This window comes from Somniosus microcephalus, chromosome 21 (genome assembly GCF_052327205.1).
Source record: "Somniosus microcephalus isolate GS21.2 chromosome 21, FLI_Smic_1.0, whole genome shotgun sequence".
NCBI lineage: Eukaryota > Metazoa > Chordata > Chondrichthyes > Squaliformes > Somniosidae > Somniosus > Somniosus microcephalus.
In genome coordinates this window covers 67586763-67610642 of record NC_141007.1, presented here as the reverse complement: position 1 = coordinate 67610642, position 23880 = coordinate 67586763, and the positions used below count along the sequence as shown (strand labels likewise).

Sequence of the window (23880 nt, the reverse complement as noted above, 5' to 3'; positions counted from 1 at the left end):
AAGACAGGGCTTGTTACAATTGTTGTGCAACTGAATTGTATTAAACTAAATCATTAATGCAAATATTGTACATGTATATTATGATTTTGTAATTCCATGAGCGAATTTACAAGAATGGGAAAGTTGCAACCCAGTTACTGTCTGCTGTACCACTGGGAATTAGAATCGTGTCCAGTACCATATTTATACATTCTTAAAAAATACTTGTTTAAGGTACAAAGAACTTGCAAATTGGAAGGATAATTGTGTGAGATGTCTCTGGTCAGTCAGAGGGTGGGGAAAGACTGGAGGATAGCAGTCAAGTTTGTAAGTAAAACAAAAATTATAATAAATATATGTTTATTTGTATAACAAATTTTTATACAGAAATTAAAAACTTGTGTTGTGTTACAGCGGGTTCGGGGAATTTTTATAACATGGGGGGTGGGGGGCGGCGGCCTCAGAAGCAGAAAGGTTGAGGACCCCTGGGCGATAGCACTCATGCTGGTTTCACCCGCCTGTTCATTTTAATGGGCAGCTTGTCTAGAAATTCTAAGGCATTTCCTTACTACGGAAACTCCATCCTGTGCCTCACTTCTTCCATCAGCATTTCTGTGGCTCTTTTGGAGAAATGGGGCATTCTGTTTCCCTACTGAACTATTCATATGCGAGGTTCCAAAAAGGATGGTGCTACGTGGCAACTGACGGTCCTTGTCCCTTTAAGCTGCTGCAGACCTTCCCAAAGCAGCACGCCGCTTTCCAGCAGCAATGGGCAAGTGTCCAATCACAAGCACTGTCCAGGATAGGAACTTCCCAAGGTTATGCAAATAATGGTGATCTCAGAAAAACATGTGGAGTCAGCAAACTTGTTTCACACTGCTCCAATTTTTGGTAGGTAAGAATATAAAGGGGTATGGAATAAAGGTGGGCAAATGGAGCTGAAGTACCACATGTCATTCGGACAAAAGACTGAGAAGGATTAGACTAAGTTTAAAAGCCTACATGCCACTCACAGACACCAAGGGGAGCTCTAGGCATTCACATATGTTGACGTGCTTGAAGATTTTTTAAAAACTGGTTGCACTTTAAGTTGTGTGTGCAGAGAGCTTTCCTGCAAAATTTTGCAAGTATAGTTTAATCAGGTGGCAGAAACAGAAAGATCACTTGGAATATGAAGGCATATTTGTGGAGGGCAGGGGAAGACATGAACAGGACTACTAATGCAGTGGTTATATTTCAAAGTTAAAAGGAGGTCTCCTAGTTGAGGGCTTCCCAGATGGCTCTTGCCGGCAGCATCGGGTTCTGTTCTGCAGCTTCTCCAAGCTCTGCCTGGTGATCTCCTCACTGATGCCTCTATATAGGGCGAAGTTGTGTAACATGCAGTACACTTTCACAATCCTGAAAGCAGCCAGGCTGCAGTGCAGAATGCCCGCAGATTAAACCATTCTTCAACGTGGTTGAGATTACTCTGGTAGACGTAGACAGCTCATTTCTTGAGCGCATTCAAGATCGTTTTCCAGAGCAATATGTTCTAGAACCAACAAGAGGGCAGACCATACTAGATTTAGTAATGAGTAATGAAGTGGACTTAGTTAATAATCTAACAGCAAGGGAACATTTGTCTAACAGTGAATGAATTCAATGTTAGGTTTGAAAAGGAGAAACTTAAAACAGTTATTAAGATTCTAGATTTTGGTACGGCTAACTTTAAAGGGATGAGACAGAGACTGACGACAGCAAACTGATCAAAGCTGTTATCAGGTAAAACTACAGATGAACAGTGGGAGGTGTTCAAAGAAGAATTTAGCTTAATACAGCATCAGTCTATGGGGGAAAAATTCGGTTGCTTTGCGTTTCCCGTTAGTGCCCTCTTAAGGTGCTAATGGGGTGTAAAGCAACTAGCGCCCGGGCGCAGCGTCGCCGACGCCTCCCGCGTATTTCAGCGGGAGGTTAGCGGCAGCGGTAACCGATAACGTCCCGCGGCGCTGTGATGACGTCATTGCCGTGCGCAGCACCCTGCTCGCGATCTTCGGTAGCGCCCCCCTGATTTAATGCCGGATGCTATGTCCGACGGGGTCAGGGGGGCCTACCTGCGGCCGGGGCGGCGCTATTTAAAGGAGGTGCCAGGTGGCCATTTTTGGTGCTGGCCGCCTGCCACCACCTGCCTCCGCTCATGTCCCCACCCTCCTGACCCGCCCCCCCATGGATTGCCGGCTGTGCTCCATGAACCCGGCACTTCTCGAGTGCCGGGCTCTTTTGCCGGCACTCCGATCCCCGCTGGCCCCCGGGTCGTGATGCGCAAGGCCCCTCCCCTTTAAGGGGAGGAAGGTCTGCAATACCGCGGCACGTAGCGCCACGATATTCCCTTCCAGTAGCACCCCGCTTCCCTCTTGGGGCGCTACCACTCAATGTCGGCCGCAAGGGCGTTAATTTTTCCGGGGCGCTAAAAGTAGCCCAAAGGGGGCGCAACTCAATTTCTCCCCCTATATCCCGAAGGGGCAAGTGCTCGATCTACCAAATAAAACCTCCATGGTTGACAAAAGAGGCGAGAGATAATATAAAACGAAAGGAAAGTGCATACAAAAGTGCAAAGAATAGTGTAAATCCAGGGGATTGGGATAGATATAAATAACAGCAAAGGAAGACAAAAAAGATAGAAAGAGCTGCAAAAAAGATTATGCAAGGGATATCAAGATTAACACAAAAGAAAAGTTTTTATAATTATATTAGAAGAAAAAGGATAGTCAAGGGTAATATGGGCCCTTTAAAAACAGATGTGGGTAATATTGCAAATGAAAATAAGGAAATGGCAGACTTGTTGAATAATTACTGTGTCAGTCTTCACAGTAGAGGAAGAGGATAATGTATCTGATATTCCAGTGAAACTAATAATGAATCAAGGACTGGACCTCACTAAAAAGTCAATGCAAGGAAGAAAACAGTATTAGAAAAAATAATGACCATAAAAGTACAAAAGAGACATTGATAGATTAAGTGAGTGGGCAAAACTGTGGCAGGTGGAGTTCAATGCAGGTAAGTGTGAGGTCATCCATTTTGGACCAATAAAGGATAGATCAGAGTATTTTTTAAATGGTGAAAATCTAGGAACAGTGGAGGTCCAAAGAGATTTAGAGGTCCATGTACACAGATCACTAAAATATAGTAGTCAGGTACAAAAATTAATCAAAAAGGCTAATGGAATGTCAGCCTTTATAACAAGAGGGCTAGAATACAAAAAGGGGAGGAAGTTTTGCTACAGCTATCAAAGCCCTGGTTAGACCACATCTGGAGTACTGTGTACAGTTCTGAGCACCGCACCGTAGAAAGGAAATAATGGGCTTGGAAGGAGTGCAGCACGGATTCACCAGACTGTTACCAGGACTCCAAAGGTTAGATTATGAGGCGAGATTACATAAACCAGGCGTGTATTCCCTGGAATATAGATGGTTAAGAGATGATTTGATTGAGGTTTTTAGGATTTTGAAAGGAATCGATAGGGTAGATAGATAGAAATGTTTTCCGCTGGTCGGTATGATCAAGGAGACATAACCTTAAAATCAGAGCCAGGCCATTCAGGAGAGAAGTTAGGAAACACTTTGTCATGCAAAGGGTGGTAGAAGTGTGGAACTCTCTCCCACAAAAAGCAGTAGATGCTAACTCAATTAATAATTTTAATTCTGAGAGGCATAAATTTCTGCTAGCCAAGGGTATTCAGTGACACTAGTGCCAAGGCGGGTGGGTGGGTGAATGGCTTAACAGACTTGAGGGGCTGAATGGCCTACTCCTGTTCCTAGGATACTCAACTGGTGTTCCAGGATATCATGAACAAGAGAAAGGAAAAGAAACAAACAAACAAACTTGGATTTATAGAATTCCTTTCACATTCTAAAGACATCCCAAAGAGCCAATGTAGTACCTCTGAGGTGTAGTCACTGTTTTTTTGTAGGCAAACGTGGCACTCAAATTGTGCACAGCAAGATCCCACAAACCGCAATACGACAAAAGATCAATTCATCTGTTCAGGTAGTGTTGGCTGTAATGGGAGCTTTACTCCATGGCTCAGAACAGTATTGATCACCCAGTAGCCTCCTGGAGATTTGCCTTTGTGGCTCAATTATTGCTTGGCCCATGAACTGCCTTAAAATGAAGGCTTCACGACAGCTGCCTGGGAAATGAGCATTAACTTGCATACGGTGCTGATGGCTGCAAGCAAGTTAAACATTCATAGAATAGAATCCTCTCTGATTAAAATAGGTAGGGGCATTTTACAATGGAGCACACATGGCCAAATTGTGCAATCTGTAGCTGCCTGGACCTTTGGGAATCCCGCCAGTCAGTAAAAGTGCACAGCCCTTCAAAGCGGCTGCCTATTGTCCATTGTGAAGGAGATTAAATTGTTTGCTCGAGCAAACAAGGCATCCATCACTTGTTTTAGACTGCTATGTACTGTGGACTGGTTAATTAGGGGGATACTGCTAGAGGAACTTTGGAAGGATCCAAAGTCATAGAAGTTAAAGGCTGTTGTGGGGTTCACAGTTGAGTGCCTATGGATGAATTTGGCCGCAGATCAGTACTCATTCACAGGCACCTTTCGTAATTGACGCTTGCTCCTCAGGCATGGTTAAGTACATGCACCTTGGTCTGTAATTATGGGTGTGCGTGTACCAGCGGGTGCTGATCTGCTGCAGCCTGAGCTGCCTTGCATCTCTCCAGTGATCCTCCCTTCTTCCAAAAAACAAAAGGTAAAGGGAGATTTCCGTGGGAAAAATCCATTCCGGTATAATGTGTTTGCGACAAAAAGGTCACTGGCCCAACAACTATCAAGAAGGTACCAGAACGCCTAGGTGAAAGCAAGAGAAAAATACATTAACTGACAGCATTTAAACTCAACTTGCAGTCTTCAGCAAGGCTCTTTATAAGCACTTCTATCAGCAACACAGCCCTCAGCAACCACAGCCACGCATTATATATGGGAATATTGAAACAACAATATCGTGGCAGGAGCTCCAAGAAATTACATGAAGTGAAAATACCATTGGGACTTAAAGATATGTAGACGATTAATGTGGCACGCGCCACTGGCAAAGGGTAAAGTACCAGCAGAAAACAGCATGGGTTGCTAAATGGGTAGATGAGCGGCGTTACGGTTCTCCAGGCCGATTTGTGGCTTGCTCAATTTAAGCCCATTTTTGGGTAAGACTGATTGTAAAATCTAGATATTGAGATCTTCGCATGGATTTTTACCTGATCAATGAACACCAGGTGCCGCTGGATGGTTGATTCATACTGGTCCTTCTGCAGTTTTAATCGATGGCTCATTTCCTTTTCAGTCGCCTTCATCTGACGCACAGTTAATTCTCTCTGCTGGGTCTGATAAGAAAAGTCTGGTAAGAAAAGGGGTATAAAATGCTGTGCTTTGTTTTCTCAAGGGCCTTGTACAACAAAATAGAATCTGTTTACATACTGTCCTATGTATCTAACTGTGTAAACCAAGTTAGCTTTACCAAGGCCAGAACAGGTGGAGTCAGGGGACAAGTAACAGAATAGATAGCAAGCTGGCTACAAAACAGAAAACAGGGAGTAGGGGATTAAGGTAGTTACTCAGATTGGCAAAAGGTGGGAGTGGTGTTCCACAAGGATCGGTGCTGGAACCACTGCTGTTCACCATTTATAAATGAATTGGACTCGACAATTGGAAGTCTACTTTCAAAATTTGCGGATGACACCAAATTGGGGGGGGGGGGGTGTAGTTAATACAGAGGAGGAATGCAACATAATATAGGAAGACATTAATAAACTTGCAGAATGGGCGTGTAATTGGCAAATGAACTTCAATATAGATAAGTGTGAGGTAGTACATTATGGTAGGAAGAATAAGGAGGCCACATACTCCTGGGAAAAAGGTGTCTAAATGGGATCGAGGAACAGAGGGATTTGGGGGTACAGATACACAAATCACTTAAAGTTGCGATGCAGGTTAATAAGGCCATAAAAAAAAAAAGCACTGGGGTTCATTTCTAGAAGGATGGAATTGAAAAGCAGAGAAGTTATGTTAAACTTGTATAGACCCTTGGTTAGACCACATTGGGAGTACTGCGCACAGTTCTGGTCTCCATATTATAAAAAAGGATACAGAGGCACTGGAGAAGGTGCAAAAAAAAGTTCCGGTATCATTCTAGTAAATGAGAGGTTATGCCTATCAGGAAAGATTGAACAGATTGGGACAATTTCTCTAGAAAAGAGAAGACGGAGGGGTGACCCGATAGAGGTCTTCAAGATTATGAAAGGTATTGATAGAGTAGACGAAGAGAGGGTGCATCCACTTGCAAGCAAGACCAGAACTAGGGGTCATAAATATAGGATAATCACTAACCAATCCAATAGGGAATTCAGGAGAATAGGAGGTGTTGATGGGGTTAGATGAGGTAGGGTGTGAGGAGGCTAGTGTGGAGCATAAACACTGGCATGGACCTGTTGGGCCAAGTGGCCTGTTTCTGTGCTGTAAATCCTTTGTAATTGTTTGTGAATATTCCAATCCACTGCCAATTAAGCTGGATTTGTTTGTCAGACATTTCTTGAATTATTGACAGGAGCATTCTAATATGTGGCAAAGCAGACTCTGGAAGAACCACAAAGTCCACTTTCCTAATGCTTTCCTTAGCATGGAAGGGTTGGAGTGTGAAAGGCTACAATGTTCAACTTGTTTCATACAACAAAGCTACAAGTAAAAATAAAAAGGTGGTGCTGTAGCCACTCACTGCCATAAAGTAGGGTTGGCCATAAGTCCAAGTCCCAGCAGTTCAGTTTTTAAATGTTTACACAGCGCAGGTGGCAGCGTCTGCACTGTACAAACATTTAAACTAACTGCAGGTAAGCGTTAAGGAAATGTTGAAGAGGTTCAACAATGCGCTGGAGTGTTAAACAGAAGTGCTGCGAGACTACCCCCTCGCTGTCTCACTGTGCTTCGCCCTGGAGTCAGGCCCTTGAAACTTATTTTAAACTACGAGCTTGTGTGAATCCAGTTGAGACTGCCCGCATTAGTTTCACTGAGGACGCCTTGCGGCCAACAAAGATTGGGGGAACTTTCAATCCATCTGTTTGGCAATGATCCAAATCCACTCTACCACCCAGGGCTCTTAAATTAAAAAAAGACACGCCGACTATAAATATTACGAGCCACACTCTGGGTGTTTACCAAGGCAGTCTGTAACATAGAGATGGCCCGCTTCTTTTCTTCAAATTCCAGTTTTAGTCTGATCATTGAGCTCGTCACTTCGGTTGCCATAACTGAAGTCTGTTCCAGGTGAGCCAGTTCCTCTTCAGAGAGCAGAACCTGGACACAGTATACAGCAAAATTTAATTGTTGTTTCAAATCAGGATACTTAAAACGAAGCAGGTCACTAAGTCACATGTTCAACACAGTTTAGTTTTCAAATGACGTTAATTGCCATACAACACTCAGCAGTCAGGCCAAGAGCAGAGCTGGAAGAAGCTGGGAGCAAGGCACAGCTAAGACATTCGATCAAACTTCATTGATTTGAATGTAGAATGGTATTTGATCCCACGCCACATTTATAAAACAATCCTATTCAGTTCAAATATATTCACGGTTTCAGGACAAATTGCACTCCCCCTGTGCTCGAACTGCCAATTTCTGACTCTCTCTTCCCTTCCTTCAACAAAGGAAAATAAAATTCCCTGTACACTCCTGCAACGTCCATCTCTCGCATCCAAAATATAAACTCAATCAGCAAATACAGCGAGGATCAACTAGGTTTACCAAAGTAAAGGTAATACTTTGTGGGCAGGCTGTTTTTGGCCTGTTGTTTTCAGACTGGATCAAACGTGTTGTTGCGGCCTCCTGCTCCTTCATTGACATCGCTGTCAGAATCATGTGTGGGCTAAAGTGCAATTTCCAATCTTAGGTTGGTGATTTGACCAACAGGAGAGAAAGCACACAAATACTGAGTGGATTATTCAGTAAACTGATTTGCAATTTTCCTTAAAAGAAAGGAATTTCCTTGGTATTGATTTTAGGGTTACAAGAATTTCGTTTAAAAAGTGAAAATTCAACAGCCTGCCTTACCTCTCTGGGTTTCGCTGAGGAACAGAAAAGCGGCTGCTCCTGCTCGGCCTTCTCCATCTCATCCAGGAAACTCATAATGCTTTGCAGCTTTACTTCAGACAACAGAGTGCCATCCTCTGGCGAGCCTGAAGCCTGCTCGATTTGCCCCAGCTTCTCCAGATTGTCTGCCGTCAAGGATGTGGAGTCACAATCCTGTTTATTAAGAGAGCGCGCAGGACAATAGGGAGTTACCGCCAAATCCGGTACATCATGCAGATTGTACTGACTTAATATGGTAGCAATCAGCAATTTTAAGAATCAAATACAACTAGTTACACACGGTCACAAGGCAGTAAGTAAAAAAAGATGGACATTACACCAATCCTTTGAAGAGCAGGTGACCACGAGTGTTCAAGCTGTCTGATCCTTTGTTCACTGCTGTTGCTCTGGCGTTCCCCCCCATTATGGCAATTTTTTATATACCACCAGCCCCATGAGGAAACCACATGACCATGACATAATCCACCCTCAGCCAGCCAATCAGTGGCACTGTAGCTAATTTTAACCATATATCGACATGCGTCCATTGAGCTTCCCCCTTAATTATTCAACCGTTTCAGCCATTATGGTGCCTTACATGTTACAGTGAAACAACTTAAGATCACAATGTGCCTTACAAGCTACAGTGAAACAATTCAAGATCACAATGTGCCTTACAGGCTACAGTGAAACAATTTAAGATACAGTCCCCACCTTGAGGGCGAGAGAAACCCAGCAGTTTTTTGACCAGTCACTTATTTCTCCCGGTTAACCAGTTCAACCAATTTAAACTGATCTCAACTTTTGCACACATCCCTCAAAACAGTGAGGCAAAGCATTATAGTCAATATAACCACTAGGGTGATCTGAATCAACGCAAGGCCATAGGAGGCTAAACAGGCCCTGGGGTGATATTATTATATATTGCTTCCCACCATTCATGAACTCTCAGTTGTTGTACTCCCTTTTTCACATTCAAATTGTCCTGTAGCATTCTACTGAAATGAACAGCAGAATCAGTAGTCTGGGCAATGGCTGCCTTCAGGCTGAGGGAAAGATGAGGAATTGGGTGGCCAAAATGGATCACTGCCTGGACAGCTTTATCCTGCAACCTTTTGTCTACCCCCAGGGTGGCAACATTGACTATATAATTTCTCATTAGCACCTAGTCCTGTTCGGAACCGAACAGTTCGTGTTGTACCCATAGGTGTAATGACGAGCAGATGGAGTTTAGCAGCAAGTACCTCCTCCTGTGTGCCACTCCATCGTGAGGTAACTTGTACCTTGCACTCAGGAGAATGGTCATCCAAAGTAAACCCACAAGCAGGCAATCCTTGGTTTAGGATATCAGAAGGGCTTAGTCACACCCTACGCTTACAATAGCATCCCTCCAGACGAACGGCTTTCTATTCTCCTTCTGGTCCCCCAGCCAGATACCAGGGAAAGTAGCCATACTCTTTTATGATGACTCTCCTCTATAGTCCCTATTGATTCCACCTGGAACATTTTCAAGGGTTGCTGGCCCCTAAGAATAGGGACAGTGATCATGGCTGGAAAAAGTGCAACATCAGCAGCTACTTGACAATCCTGCCGTACGAGATAAACCCTGTCCAAACGCCTCAACTTACACCTTTCCTGTCAAAAATTACCTCATCTATCCAAGCGTATTTATCCTTTTGATAGACCTTTGGTTCTGGAAGTAATTCAGGTTCTTCCTCCAGCAGTTTGAGTGTGTCGAGCACATCATTCAGCGTTGTTTTAGATTGGGTTACACTCGCCGTCATTGCCTCCTGCTCCTCAACTGACATCGCTCTCAGAATCATATCCTGTGACTGGTTCTACAAAACATTGAGGTTAATTAATAAAACTAAGCAAGAAACTTGCATTCATTATGTGTTCTTCACATCCACAAGACATCTACATAGTTCTTGTTCAAAAATTTCTACATGCGTCCAGTGTAGTATAAAAAGTGCCAATAAATGAGGTGAAATTAACATTTTAGGTTAGCAACATGCACAAGAAGTCTTAGTTGAGAACATGTCACCAATCCATGATAATGTCACATTTGAAGTAATAGATTTCTGTCAAGAGATCTCAAAGCCCTAAAATGCAGGCATTTAATTATGCCTTTTCTTATTTTATGTAAAAGCTGTGGCAAGATAAAAAGGGTACATGAGGGTATGAAAACCAGCCAGTCCTAACAGCACAAGGATTTACTACAAATCAGAATTAATACATTTATAAGTCAAATGTAGAGCAAGAGACTGATTGGAGTGAAATAAAAACCTGAAATAAATTAGAATAACATTACTTAATAAATAGATTAACTCATACCTGCAGTTCTTCTGTCTTTACACAAGGTCTAGGAGTAGTTTCGGTTCTCTGATTAATATACATTTCTAGATCTGTAGCTGCATCAAGAACAAGTTGAAAAGAAAATGAGGAAAGGTAAAATGCTGACTTTTTTTTTTGAACATGATGTGGACAGACTTGGGCTTGGTGAGTCTTTTAGGATGTGTGAAGAGCAGAATGTCAATGCACTGTGGTGAAATCCCTAAACTCAAGGAGGATCTCATCATAGCTGTGCTGTTGGGAGGAAGAATTGGGTAAAGGGATGGGAGAGGAAAACAAAATTAAATATGAAGAACAAATCATGTAATCTGTACTTGCATACCCCATAACAGCGGGTTAATGGAAGACACTGACGAGACCAGATTGCCTAATTACCCCTTCCATTGAGACGTTGTATAAAAGAGACTTGAATTGATCTAGCGCCTTTCAAGACCTCAGTACGTCCCAAAGCGCTTTGCAGCCAATGAAGTACATTGTTGGGCACATGGACATAAGTCAGCATGTTGAGGGGAAAAAAAATTGCGCATAAGCCAATATATATTAAACACACATTTCAATGTATGTTGATATGCGCTTTCACCAGTGTCAGACTTCTAACCAATAACACACTAGTGTACTACCTTTCAAAATGCTCTACATAGGATATACGGCACAGAAACAGGTCATTTGGCCCAACCAGTTTATGCTCCATAAGAGCCTCCTCCTGTTTTTCCTCATCTAAATCTATTAGCATAACCCTCTATTTCCTTTTCCCTCATATGCTTGTCTAGCCTCCCCTTAAATGCATCTATACTTTTCACTTCAACCACTCCCTGTGGTAGCAAGTTCCACATTCTCACCACTCTCTGGTTAAAGAAGTTTCTTCTGAATTCCCTATTGGATTTCTTGGTGACTAGCCTATATTTATGGCCTCTAGTTTTGCTCTTCCCCATAAGTGGAAACATTGGGCGAAATCTTACTTTCCAGGCCGAGTTCGAGGCGGGACTGGTTTTCGGGTTCGAGTCCCACCCCCAGCGGCGTCTGACGAACTGACGCTATTTTGCCCTGATTGGCCTTGTTAAGCCCGCCCTGCGGGCTTGCCGGCCAATTAAGGGAAAGCCGGTGTCAGATGACGTCAGTTGATGACACGTCATCTGCTGGTTTTCTTAAGGGCATATATATGCACCACACTTGTTTGACAGATGATTTGGCAGATGATCGAGGTGCTGTCAAACACTGACAATCACTGTCCAAAGGTGAACCCTTGCACCCAGGTTCTCGAATTACTCTCTCCTTATCCCAATTTTTCGACTGCTGCTGCGATTGCAGAAGCCATCTGTCACTTCTCCCGATGAGGTGAGCCTACACAAACACTTCACAGCTTGTCACCTACAGAAACATCGAACCACATTAAAAATTACTTTCACAACTTTTCCTTACCTCTGATACTAACCGGTGTCCCACTGCGTGCTTCACACCACTTCTGCAGCTGTCATCCCAACACCAACGTAACAACAGACCCACCGCACGCCTCACTTACCCTGGCGGGGTTCCCAGACGTCAGGAAGCCCGCAGCAGCAGTCGAAAAATTGGAAAAAGACTCTTAACTGCCCGTTAGCTACCTGTTAACAGGCAGTTAAGTGGCTATAATCCTCTTCCCGCCGCTAGGAGTCAGGTCCCTACGCAAATCAGGGACCCGACTCCCGGGAAGATTGGTTGGAGGCCAGTTGGGAGCGGGTTTGGGACCCGCTCCCATTTTGGGGGATTTTCCCAGCAGTCCCGCCTCTTCAGGGCTGGTAAAATCCAGCCCATTCTCTCTGTATCCACTCTATCAACATTTTTTAAAGACCTCGATTAGGTCACCCCTCAGCTTTCTTTTTTCAAGAGAAAAGAGACCCAGCCTGTTCATCCTTTCCGGATATATATACCCTCATCCTTGTAAATCTTCTATGCACCCTCTCCAGTGCCTCTATATCCTTTTTATAATATGGCGACCAAAAGTGTACGCAGTACTCCAAGTGTGGTCTAACTAAGGTTCAGGTTTAGCATAACTTCCCTACTTTTCAATTCAATACCTCTAGAAATAAACCAGAGTGCTTGGTTTGCTTTTTTTATGGCTTTGTTAACCTGTGTCGCAGCCTTTTTGTGATTTGTTTATTTGTACTCTGAGATCCCTTTGTTCCTCTATACCACCTAAGACTCACACCCTCCAAGTAATAAGTGACCTCCCTATTCTTCCTACCAAAATGTAATGGCCCGGATTTTCCAATTGGAGGCTTCCTGCGTGCGGATGCCTCCGATCTGGAAAAAATCTAACTTACCTGCTGGCTTTGTAGGTCCCGACACTTCCGCTCCTGGGCCTCTCCTGGTGCGCGCGTGCAGAGGCCCAGGTATTACAGGGGCACAGGCAGTTCACAACCGTCCCTGGGATCACGTGGGCCATGGGGAACCAATCAAAGGGAATCCCCCTTCACACTTCTGACAGGTCTCCCAGTGTAGACCTGTCAAAAGTATGAATGGGGATCACTCAAAAAACACACTAAGCATTAAATACATTAAATGTTTTAAATCACGTATTTAAAATTAGTTAAAATTACATTAAATTAAATATTTTAAACAAAAATTTAATTTTTTGAAAAAAATAATTAAAATTTTTTACGGGTCTAAAAATAAACTTAGCTTTTTTTTTTAAAAAGTATTTTAAAATTATAAATGAGTGAAAAATGTTTTTTAAAAAAAAAAAACTTATTTAAACTCTTATGCTGGTAAAAGCCAGGCGTAAGATTTTGAAAGGTTTTCAGCGGGCGGAAGTTCTGCAGAAAGCGGAACTCTCCACCCGCAGAGGCCCTGCTCCAGGGCAGGGAAGAAGTGCCGGTTTTCAGTGCATGCGCTTCGCATTCCTGAAACCAGCACTTGCAAGGCCCCTACAGGTGCGTACACACCCGTAGGGGTTGGATAATACGGGCCAATACCTCACATTTATCTGTGTTGAACTTCATTTGCCAATTTTATGCCCATTCTGCAAGTTTATTAACGTCCTCCTGTAATTTGTTGCAGTCCTCCTCAGTATTGACTATCCCCCCAATTTGGTGTCATCCGCAAATTTAGAAATTGTGTTTTTGATTCCTAAGTCTAAATCGTTAATGTAAATTGTGAACAGCAGTGGTCCCAGAATTGATCCTTGTGGAACACCACTGCCCACCTTCTGCCACTGTGAATAGCTACCCTTTACTCCTACTCTCTGCTTTCTGTCCTGAAGCCAGCCAGCAATTAATTCTGCTACTTGTCCCGACTCCACATTCTCTGACCTTATTCATTAATCTATTATGGGGTACCTTATCGAAGGCCTTTTGAAAATCCAGATAAATTACATCTACTGCATTACCCTTGTCTACTCTCTCTGTTACCTCTTCAAAATTCAATAAGGTTGGTCAAGCAAGACTTTCCCTTTTGAAATCCATGCTGACGACTCATTATATTTTTGGTTTCTAGATGTTTTTCTATTTTCTCCTTTAGTAGGGATTCCATTATTTTTCCTACCACCGATGTTAAGCTGACTGGTCTATAATTCCCTGGACATGTTCTATCCCCCTTCTTAAATAATTGGTATTACGTTAGCTATCCGTCAGTCCTCTGGCACTACACCTTTTTCTAATGAATTATTAAATATGCATAGTAATGCCTCTGCTATCCCTTCCCTAGATTCTTTTAAAATGTGTGGATGCAATCCATCTGGATCAGGAGTTTTATCCTCTTTAAGTTTGATTAGTTTATTTAATACATCCCCTTATTTATTTTAAATGCACTTCTCATTACTAATCTCATCATCGAATGTCACGTCCACCTGTTCTATTTCCCTGGTAACTACTGAAACAAAATAATTATTTAATACTTCTGCCATCTCTCTATCGTAACCTGTGGTATTATCTGGTCTATCCCTTAATGGCCCTATTCCCATCCCAACCTTCCTTTTTTTATTGATGTGCCTATAAAATATTTTACTATTTTGTTTTCCAGGCATAATACAACACTGAAAAGACTTATTGGGGGGGGGGGGGGGGGGGGAATTTCCAGGAGGGTTGTAACCCTCGCCCACCACAACTTTACTGAAAGCCGTGGAAATCCTGGAAAAATGGCGTAAACGCCATTTATGCTGGTTTTTCAGGATTTCCACGGCTCTTCTGCTGAAATTATAGCGGTCGAGCAAGGGAACCCTTGCGGTAATTCACCCCATAATCCAAACCTACTGTTTGTCAATCATCTACTGTGTGGAAATTTGATGAAACCACAATGGTAATGTGCTAAAATGAGGGGAGAAGGGAAAGAAAGTTTGAAAATACACAACAAAATTGAAATCCAATGTATTTCTGCTGCCAATGCAGAAATAACCACATTTTGTCAATCTCTTATCGACAGTGATACAAGTACTGTCCCACACCTGAATTTTTGGCTTTGACTTGACTGTGGACTGGACTTGTATTATTTACAGGCACAGGCTTGGTAGCTTTTTTCTTTGCAATCTTCCCCCTTTCTTGCAGCACAGCAATTTCTTCCGCGCTAATTCTTTGATCTTCAGCTGCTTTCTCTGCTCGTTTCTGTTGAAGTTCCTATAACAAACACATTCAATCTTTTAGAATTCTTTTTACATCTTACAATCAAACACTATTCAGCTAATATGACGATCTACCTTGTCTTTGACATCTTAAAGATCATTTTTATTCCGAGGCAGAGCCTTGTGGTGAGCACTATCTTATTGTACAATGATAGATGGATATTTTGCAGTCAGTGCCTCAAGGCAGTTCTTGCCAACACTTCTGGCAAAGTGTCAAATACTGGTAATTACTGTAACAACCAACTCGTCTAACCACATATACAGGTATTTGGGGAGTTCTCAGTCAATTCTCGAGGCCATTTGGAAGAAAAATGTCCATTAATGTGGTTCCTTTCACGCCCTCAGAATGTTCTGAAGTCAATTCATTATTTTTTGAAATAAAGTCGCTTGTGGTTATGTCGGTATAATTGCACACACAGCAAGGTCCCGCAAACAGCAAGAGAGATAAATCGGATAAATGTTGGCCAGGTCACCAGGAGAACTCCCCTATTCTGCTTCAATTAGCCGCTTGGGATCTTTTATGTCCATCAGAAAGCCAGCAACTTTGACAATGCACCACTCCCTCAGTACTGCATAGAGTATTAGCACAGATTAAGCTCTCAAGTCCTGCAGTGGGGCTTGAACACACAACCTTCTAATTCAAAGGCAAGAGTGCTACCACTGAGCCACGCTGACACATTTAGCCCTATTATTGGTCAGAACATGAACCATGCTGTGGAAAAAAGCAAGAGACAAGGTACCAATTTTGCAGGTAAATTTGTCCTCATTACAGACTTGTTGCTGTGCAGCAGTTGTCATGGATCACGTATGTGATAAATAAGCAGTCATGCTATAGGAAAGGGCACATTATCCAACTAACTAAACGGTTATGATGACTTAAAAACTGCTACCTGCTCTCCTGCACACTACCGCCTGGGTTATGAAAAGGATCTAGTCCAGAAGCCACAGTATAATGTACTGTACTGGGAGGGAAAAATCTGCTAACGCTACTCAACCTCAGCACTAGCAACCACCAGACCCAGGAGCCATTAAGGATTTCAAAACTCGCCCAATTAGCTTCTACACTAAAGGGCAAAATGTGGAATTAAGAAACTTAAAATGAAAAAATGTGGGAAGAAATAATCATTGTTCTGTACTGTAGTGCAGAAGTAAGCCCATGAAAAGGGAGCTTCCTACTGACATTATCAGACTGCTGCACATATCACAATCATCATATAAAAAGGCTATTCCAGTCAACGGAGTAGGAATGTTCACACGTGAAGTTAGTGTGAAACAGAAAACATACTAAACTTGTGTGCAGAAATTCACTTGACTGCATGGTACCTGTATGGCTGCCTTCCTAGCCTGTCGAGCTTTCTCTTCTCGGATCTTCCTCCTTTCCTCGCTTTTTTTCCTCTGGCGCTCTTGGACACTTTCAGCTAGCATTTCTTGCTCTTTCTCCTGACATAGAAATGTACCATCAGATAATTAGCAATTCTCAGTACTTAACTGGCAAGTTGAACTAGAACTCAACCCACCTGAAAGGTGACACTAAATTCTGTCCTACTGTACAACAGTATATATTTATCTACAGGGCCACCAATGTCTTGCAGCTTCAATAATATTTAATTGTTTTTAATCTACTTTGTAAAGACTAATGATTTGATGAAATTTAACTCATGTTCTATTTATCTTCTATGTTAAGTATAGTAAATATTTTCTAACAACTTGCAGATTTAAACTTTGTATTGAATATATATTATAGTTACACTTATTTCCATTCTCCTCTTTTAGTCCCTTGTCCCACCCAACAAATGATTAAGAATGTTCACAAGTGAAGTTAGTGTGAAACAGAAAACGTACTAAACCTATGTGCAGAAATTCGCTTGACTGCATGGTACCTGTATGGCTGCCTTCCTAGCCTGTCGAGCTAGGAATCATTCCCCAGCTAAAGCAGGCAACCACTCCCAGACCTCAGCCAATGCACGTTTGTAACCAGCTACTTCATGCTGTATGAGAAGTTGAACTGTTCCTCTGACCTCAAGTCTCTGCCTTTGGGGTTCAGCCTTGTCTTTGCTGGATGCAACTACATGTACGGGGGACTTGGCAGAGGAGTTTACCACTAGTGGACTAAATAATGCAGACCATGACAAACTGTTTCATCTTGTGCAGAACAGTAGAACCAGAGGACACAGCCTGCGGAATCAGCGGCAACATTATTTCAGTGAGTGAATGGGAAATCTGTGGAACAGGCTCCTGAGGGAGACGGTAGAAGCAGACAGTGATGATTCATTCAAATGCAAATTAGATAGCTTTCGTTCAGAAAATTGTATTTTGGGATACAGTATTACAGTATAAGGAATTTGAGACATGATATATGGCAAGTGTTGTATGCCTGTTACTTTGGACCTATGGTTCCCAAAGCTCTCCCCCACTGGGGGTTTTCCTCGCCTCATGTCTGGGTCTGTTGTAGGCTAATTGATAAGAGATTGAATGCTATGATCGGTCAACAACTCCATTATCGTTGTTTCATGCGATTACCAAGATGGTAGAGGGAGAACTAGATGAATCTGGGTCTTTTTTCATCTAGCAATTCCTATGTTCCTAGAAATAAGCCTGGATGACTTATGTGTGAATATCCAGCGTACAGCATTTTATCCAATCACTGCCTTTAAATGGCTATGCTGGCACCTGTTTTTTTGTAGTAAGCAGTCGCTTAAGTGCAGCTTGACTTGCTCTGCGTCTCTGGAAATGGCGTCTGTACCAACGTTGAATGGTAATCGCTGCATGGTTCACATGTTGTATGAATCTGTCGGAGGAGAGGAAGAGAGAAAGAGGGGAGGGGGTAAAGAGAGAGAAGGGGAACACAAAATGTATTCTTTTAAAACAATTTAAAATTGATCATTTCCCAAAAAAATGTCCTTTCTTCCTACTGGGTGTTAACCAATAGAGCACTTTGCATCCGCTTAATTCACAATCCTTCAGCTGAAAGTCAAGAGTTTTGTCTTAAGATATCATGAATAATTTGCCTCTGTATGCTATGAATGCACTACGTCTCAGAACAAAGTAGGAAGCGCAACATGAAGCAATTATTTCTCATTTTCCAGGGCATGCTAAAATAAGGTAGGAAATTTAAATTATACATTACGTAGATAAACAACTCCATCTCAAAAACTTATTTGTGGTGATGAAACACTTGTGGATAACAAGGCAATTTTACATATGGCGATTTAGCCTTAACTCTCACTTTTTCGCCAATGAATTTTCGCAAGTTTCAGAAATTCTTCACATCCTCCAGCATTTCAATTTTGGCACAAAACCCTGTGCTGGCCAATGAGGGTTGTAAATACCAGCACATTTAGGATCAGGATCCAGCACTTGAAGATCAAGTACAACACAAGCCTAGTGCCACATAAAAGGGCCCTTCTGCACTGCCCCAATAACGTGTCATGAAGGGATATTCCAGGGGAGTAATTGTAACTTTGGGCGACGGTGTCAAACAGGCGATATCGGATAGGCCGCCTATTCTACACCCCGTCCACTGAAGTCAACGGAAAGGAAAATCGGGAGCGGTGGATAATGGCCATCCAATCCGACATCACCTGTTTTATACCAAAGTTAAAATTACTCCCCAATGTCAAGTATTCACAGGCAAATGACATCTGACCCATGTCTATTTAGATTATTAGAGGAAAATATACAGGCTCTTAATCAGATCACCACTAAAACAGAATACTACATGTTATTTCACCTCCCAGTGTCTCTCCGGCCCCATTTACTCCATTGAAAGGAATGACATATTCATGATCAACCTGCAAATGCCAATTATCGTAGAATGAAGAATAGCTGGAGTCTAAAGCTGACCTTTACAAATGGAGTTGAGACTCACAAACTAATTTCTAAGAGGATCCCTACTGCTGAGAGAGACAGCATGTAAATGAAAGAAAAGCAGGAGAAGAGATTTCTCCCCATCATTCTCAGCGACTTCAACTACAGAGAAATGACAGCACTGTAACCAACTGAGCCAACCAGACACTTGTTTTAGGTTTTTACTGCAATAAACTCAAGCACAAGGATAAGCAGAAAAGCAGAAATCAAACCTAGAAAAGACAGCAAGGGAACACTAAAAGCACTGCTACACGTATTCTGCAAAAGACACAGATCAGCTAGTATATGCACTACAAAATCTGATTTTCTGTACAACACCATACGCAAAGCAACACACTCCTACATAAAAATCTATGCATACCCGAAATCGGGATGAGCGATATCTGGATTATCGTTCTGGAGCGGTTGAGTAAAATCCGTTTTATCGTTAAGATTTAAGTATCGGATTCTAAGGGTGGTAGAAAAACATATTTAGAGACAATTTTTGACTCAAAGTTCTTTCGATGTTTAGGTAGGATATATGGTGCTGTTAGCATGGGCGTTTGAGGTCATCACAGCATAACACTACACTTTCAGAATTTGTTCTGAAAACCTCAGAATAAATGTTTCAAACCTAATTTCAAAGTAAATATGATTTATAAACAGAAAGTTTTACAAGCAATATGTTCAAAAATGTAGAGATCTAGTAGAATGAAGTGATAAATATTGTAACTTATGCTCGGCAAAAAATAGAATTAGAAAAGTTCAGCTAAACTGAAAATCAGTATCTAAAACGATCTAAAAAATACCAGATGGTCCTAGAACTCTGGAGGTTCAGTACTGGGCTAAACTAACCATTGCTCCAAACGAGAAGGTTTTACTACTTCTGGGAAGATAAGGAGGAAGTACTTTGCTGTAACACGACTTCTCCTATGATGGTGGAGTCTCCCGTCCAATCAATGGACAAGTCTCAGTTGTTATGGGTGCGCTGACGGGAGAAGAGCCTGATTCCGGACACACATACCACACTGAAAGCTAGATGGGAGCGGGTAGATGAGTTGCGTTGCGTGCCTGGTGCTTGGCAGCCAGTTCTCGCAAACCCGCTGCCTCAAATTCATTCAAACTGGCCCGGTAGACGTGCTGCCATCGTGGTCTGTCAGTAGCTGTGGCCATGGCTGCCCAAGTGTTGGGAGTTAATACTGCAAGATTTCAATATGGCCTTCAGTATGTCTCTATAGCATTTCATCTGCCGACCTCTGTTGCGATATCTGGACTGCAGCTCGCCCTAAGAAGATGGCTTTGGGGATTCTATCATCAGGCATACGAATGATGTGTCCAGACCAACGCAAATGGACTTTCTTGATCTATAGTACTCTATACTTTTCTTATAGCATTGAAGATTTGCCCTCATCCACCCTGTCTCTTGCATAAAGTTGTGTTGGATTTTAATTGGCTACATCGAAGTAAAACCTTGTTTTATTGAAGTCATTTTGTGGGTCCCCTCAGCTGCTCCTGCCCCCTCAGCTGCTCCTGCCCCTCAGCTGCTCCTGCCCCTCAGCTGCTCCTGCCACTGATGTACACAAAATGTGAAAATTGTCCCAGACAAACCTGGTATAAATGATGTGGTGAACTCCCTCCATCCTCACAACATTACTATCCAGTGTTATCCACCAATGAAAGAGTAAGACCTTGATCTTTCCGACATCACTGGGCATGCCAAATTCAAGCAAACAAACCCGGTAGCGTTGAGGGCAAGTGTGCTGAGTGTTCGGACTCTGCCTCATGCTGACCATTCCTTGAGCTGATCGGGATTCGGAAAGTGGGAGAGCAGCAGGCTTCCACTGGGCAATATTGTAAGAGCATACCACACTATTTATATAGGGAAAATTGGGCCAGTTTTGACAGTGCAGCTGGTCAGATATAGCAGCCATGGAGAGCAGGAAGACTGACTGGATAACCACGAGAGCACGACCAGGTCAGGAGCAGAAAGCTTGGTATACAGCAATCTTGATATATGGATGTTTTCGGCCAGTCCCTTCAATTCTGGAAATGTATTGTTTTCTTCTTAAGGCAGAAATAATACAAACAAATTCAAATTGAAAGATTTAGAATTTTAGCTTGCAATGAATTTTTTAAAACTTTCACATTCAAAATCAAAACGGAGCATTTTAGCTGAAAGAGGAGTTATTTCCATTCATACCAAGTAATCTGATGTACAAGTCTGAACTGCATCCTTCCTAGTAACACGCAAGACCGACTAAAACCATAAAATAAAAAGCAACTTGGTTACAAAATATAATACAATGTCAGAAATTGCTATTGAACTTTTTCAAATTAAATGGTTCAAGCTGTACGTTAAAAACAGCCACAGAAAATATATCATGACATTAAGAAAAAAAAAAAGCACATTTTGCCTTAATTATTTTCAGCAGGATACCATTTGAAATCTGCGATATGCTTCAGATTGTTAGTAAATATTCATTTTAAAAGTATGGTTAGTCAGGTGATGGAAACAAGTAATTGATTGAAGTGCCAAGATTCAGTTCTCCAAGAGCGAGAAGCTATTAACCAATTGTTTGGGTAATATAACACTGCACTGACCAATCGGATATGTTGAACCATTTAAACATGTTGCAGCTTCCTTGTTCAATATCTTTCCCAATATCAGACATTATTTCAAATTTGGGTTACAATTTTCATTCAAGCATTTGTTTGTTTCCCAAAAAATTGACAAGAAGTCCAAAAACACTTTCCAGCATCGGAGTGTGCTTGTGTGCTCACAGGTTTTCTGTAGAACAATTCTAGTCAGATATATGCACAGTACTGCACCATGTCCACAGAAAATGACGACTCAAGGGTAAGTCAATTAGTGGAAATGGTAGTAAATATAAAATGCAATCAATTAACAATTGATTGAAGCTACAGTGCCCATAGCAACATTGTAAATTGCATTTTTCCTCATCTGTTGAGAAAAGTTCAGGTTTATTACCAAGTTATTCCGGATTTGCAGCAGTGATCAGTTTCAGAGCTGCTCAATTCGTGCACTCATCACTGACTTCTGCCCCTCCCCACCCAAGTTTGGCTCGGTGATTAGCAGGAACTCGTGGGTGGCATGCAGAGGTGTGTAGTGTCATCAAATTGTATGTCCTCTGCTGCAAAAACACAAGTACCTTAAATCCTGACAGTATGAAGTACTCCAGTTCCCACGCCCCCTCCTCCCACCCCCACAGAATTCGGGTTTAATCCCAAGTGAATCAAGCAGCCGGTACGATCCCAACAAAGAGCTTACTTAGAAGCACACTGAAATACAACAACAACTTGCATTTATACAGTGACTAACATAGTAAGAACATCCCACAGGAGTGTAAAGCAGACATAATTTGACACCGAACCCCAAAGCAATATTAGGACAGGTGACCAAAAGCTTGGTCAAAGAGGTAAGTTTTAAGATGTGACTTAAATGAGAGAGGTAGCCAGATGGAGACCTTCTGGAAAGGAATTCCAGAGCTTAGGGGCTAGGCAGCTGAAGGCACGGCCGCCAATGGTGGAGCGGTGAAGCTCAGGGATGCACAAGAGGCCAGAATTGGATCCTGCAAGGTAGGAGTGCCCAACTTCCTTCCCCATGAGCCACATTGGTGTTTAAATTTCAATGTGTTTTCTCGTGGGTTTGCATATATCTCAAGTTGTCAATACCAAGAGATCTTGGTGTTCTGAATTAGGATTTATTCACCAATAGGAGTCCTGCTGGCTGACAAATTCCTAAACAGGATAAACCACAGGTTATTAAGGCAAGCACAAAAAGAGTTTGAGGGCCGAATTCCCAGGTCTCCGGGAACACAGGTTCGACACCCCTGCTGTAATGTAGCTAGGAATTACAATCTCGATTTTAAATTAAGTTCACATATAACCCTGTATAACTGCTTCTTAACCTCAATTAGCAAAAGATTAAAACTGACCTTTCCGCTTCCTCTTCAGTCACTTCCTTCTTCTTCTTCAACATGCTTGTGTTGTTTCTTGTTACAACATTATTACTGGATAGATTTTTTTGTGATTTCTTAAAGGAGTTCTGGTCCAAGCTATTCTCATCATTCGTTGGCACCTTAATCATGTTGCTGCCAAAAAAAATGCAAACACACAGACAAATCGCCTTAGAATCCATGCACACAAAACAGATGACCATTTGAAAACTTAATACAATTCCGACTTCTGGTGCAATTCTCTCTTCATGAGAAAGCATTAAGAGTAACCCACTCTATGGCACTCTCCCACGGGTTCCAACAACACTGCAATATCTCACTCAGATGGCCATTCTTGACGTGTGAGCTTGAATAATGAGTTTTAACACAGTTCTTTACCATACAGGGCATCACAGCCAAGTTCCAACTTCATGCACTTTTCAGCAATGGTCACTGGACAGTGATTAAGGAGCCACTGAAGTCTGGCTTGTTCCCCTTTCCAAGTCAGGGGCAGAATTGTCAATTGTTAAGTGTCAATTTTAGTGTCTCCTCTGCCACTGGGTGTTGATCTAACTCGCCAAGATCAAGGATTAAACAGTACTGTAGTGGTTAAACCGCTGGACTAGCAACCCACAGGTCACGAGTTCACTAAATCTGGTAATTCGTGGTCTTGCATCGGGGAAAAAAAAGATCACAAATACTTCTGGATTGTCATAAAACCCCAACTGGTTCACTAACATCCTTCAGGGGAGGGAACCAGTCACCCGCCTACCTAGTCTGGCCAACGTTTCCTTTAATTTTTTTTTTTCTTGTGCGGGCCCTTTAAATTTGCTGCGCGTCCGTGCATGCGGCATATCTCTTCCAGCGGCAGCGCTGGTGAGCGGCCTGCGCGGGACCTCATGATCAGTGCGCGGCCCTTAGCTGGAACACTGCACATGCCTACTGTCCCATATTTTGTTGCTGACTGTTTGTAGTAGGCCCTATGAAGTGGCCTACTCAAAAAAGCAGTTCAATTTACTTTTGAAGAAAGCTCAATACTGAAGGCACACCAG

General features: G+C 42.4%; 1 protein-coding gene across 5 annotated transcripts in view; it reads right to left on the bottom strand.

Annotated features, from left to right (window-relative positions):
- Positions 1 to 23880, bottom strand: part of cep131 (centrosomal protein 131) — a 94856-nt gene that overhangs the window by 37147 nt on the left and 33829 nt on the right. For 3 of the 5 annotated variants that reach the window (XM_085963834.1, XM_085963835.1, XM_085963838.1), the window contains 10 exons: positions 22829 to 22984; positions 19255 to 19341; positions 17697 to 17814; positions 16350 to 16466; positions 14853 to 15021; positions 10418 to 10494; positions 9733 to 9921; positions 8066 to 8257; positions 7175 to 7312; positions 5224 to 5349 (listed from right to left, as the gene is read on the bottom strand). In XM_085963834.1, the coding sequence (XP_085819960.1) occupies positions 5224 to 5349; positions 7175 to 7312; positions 8066 to 8257; positions 9733 to 9921; positions 10418 to 10494; positions 14853 to 15021; positions 16350 to 16466; positions 17697 to 17814; positions 19255 to 19341; positions 22829 to 22984 (1369 nt within the window). Of the gene's footprint in view, positions 1 to 5223; positions 5350 to 7174; positions 7313 to 8065; positions 8258 to 9732; positions 9922 to 10417; positions 10495 to 14852; positions 15022 to 16349; positions 16467 to 17696; positions 17815 to 19254; positions 19342 to 20480; positions 20947 to 22828; positions 22985 to 23880 lie in introns of those variants that run through there. The other 2 variants (XM_085963839.1, XM_085963836.1) reach the window with 2 other exon arrangements.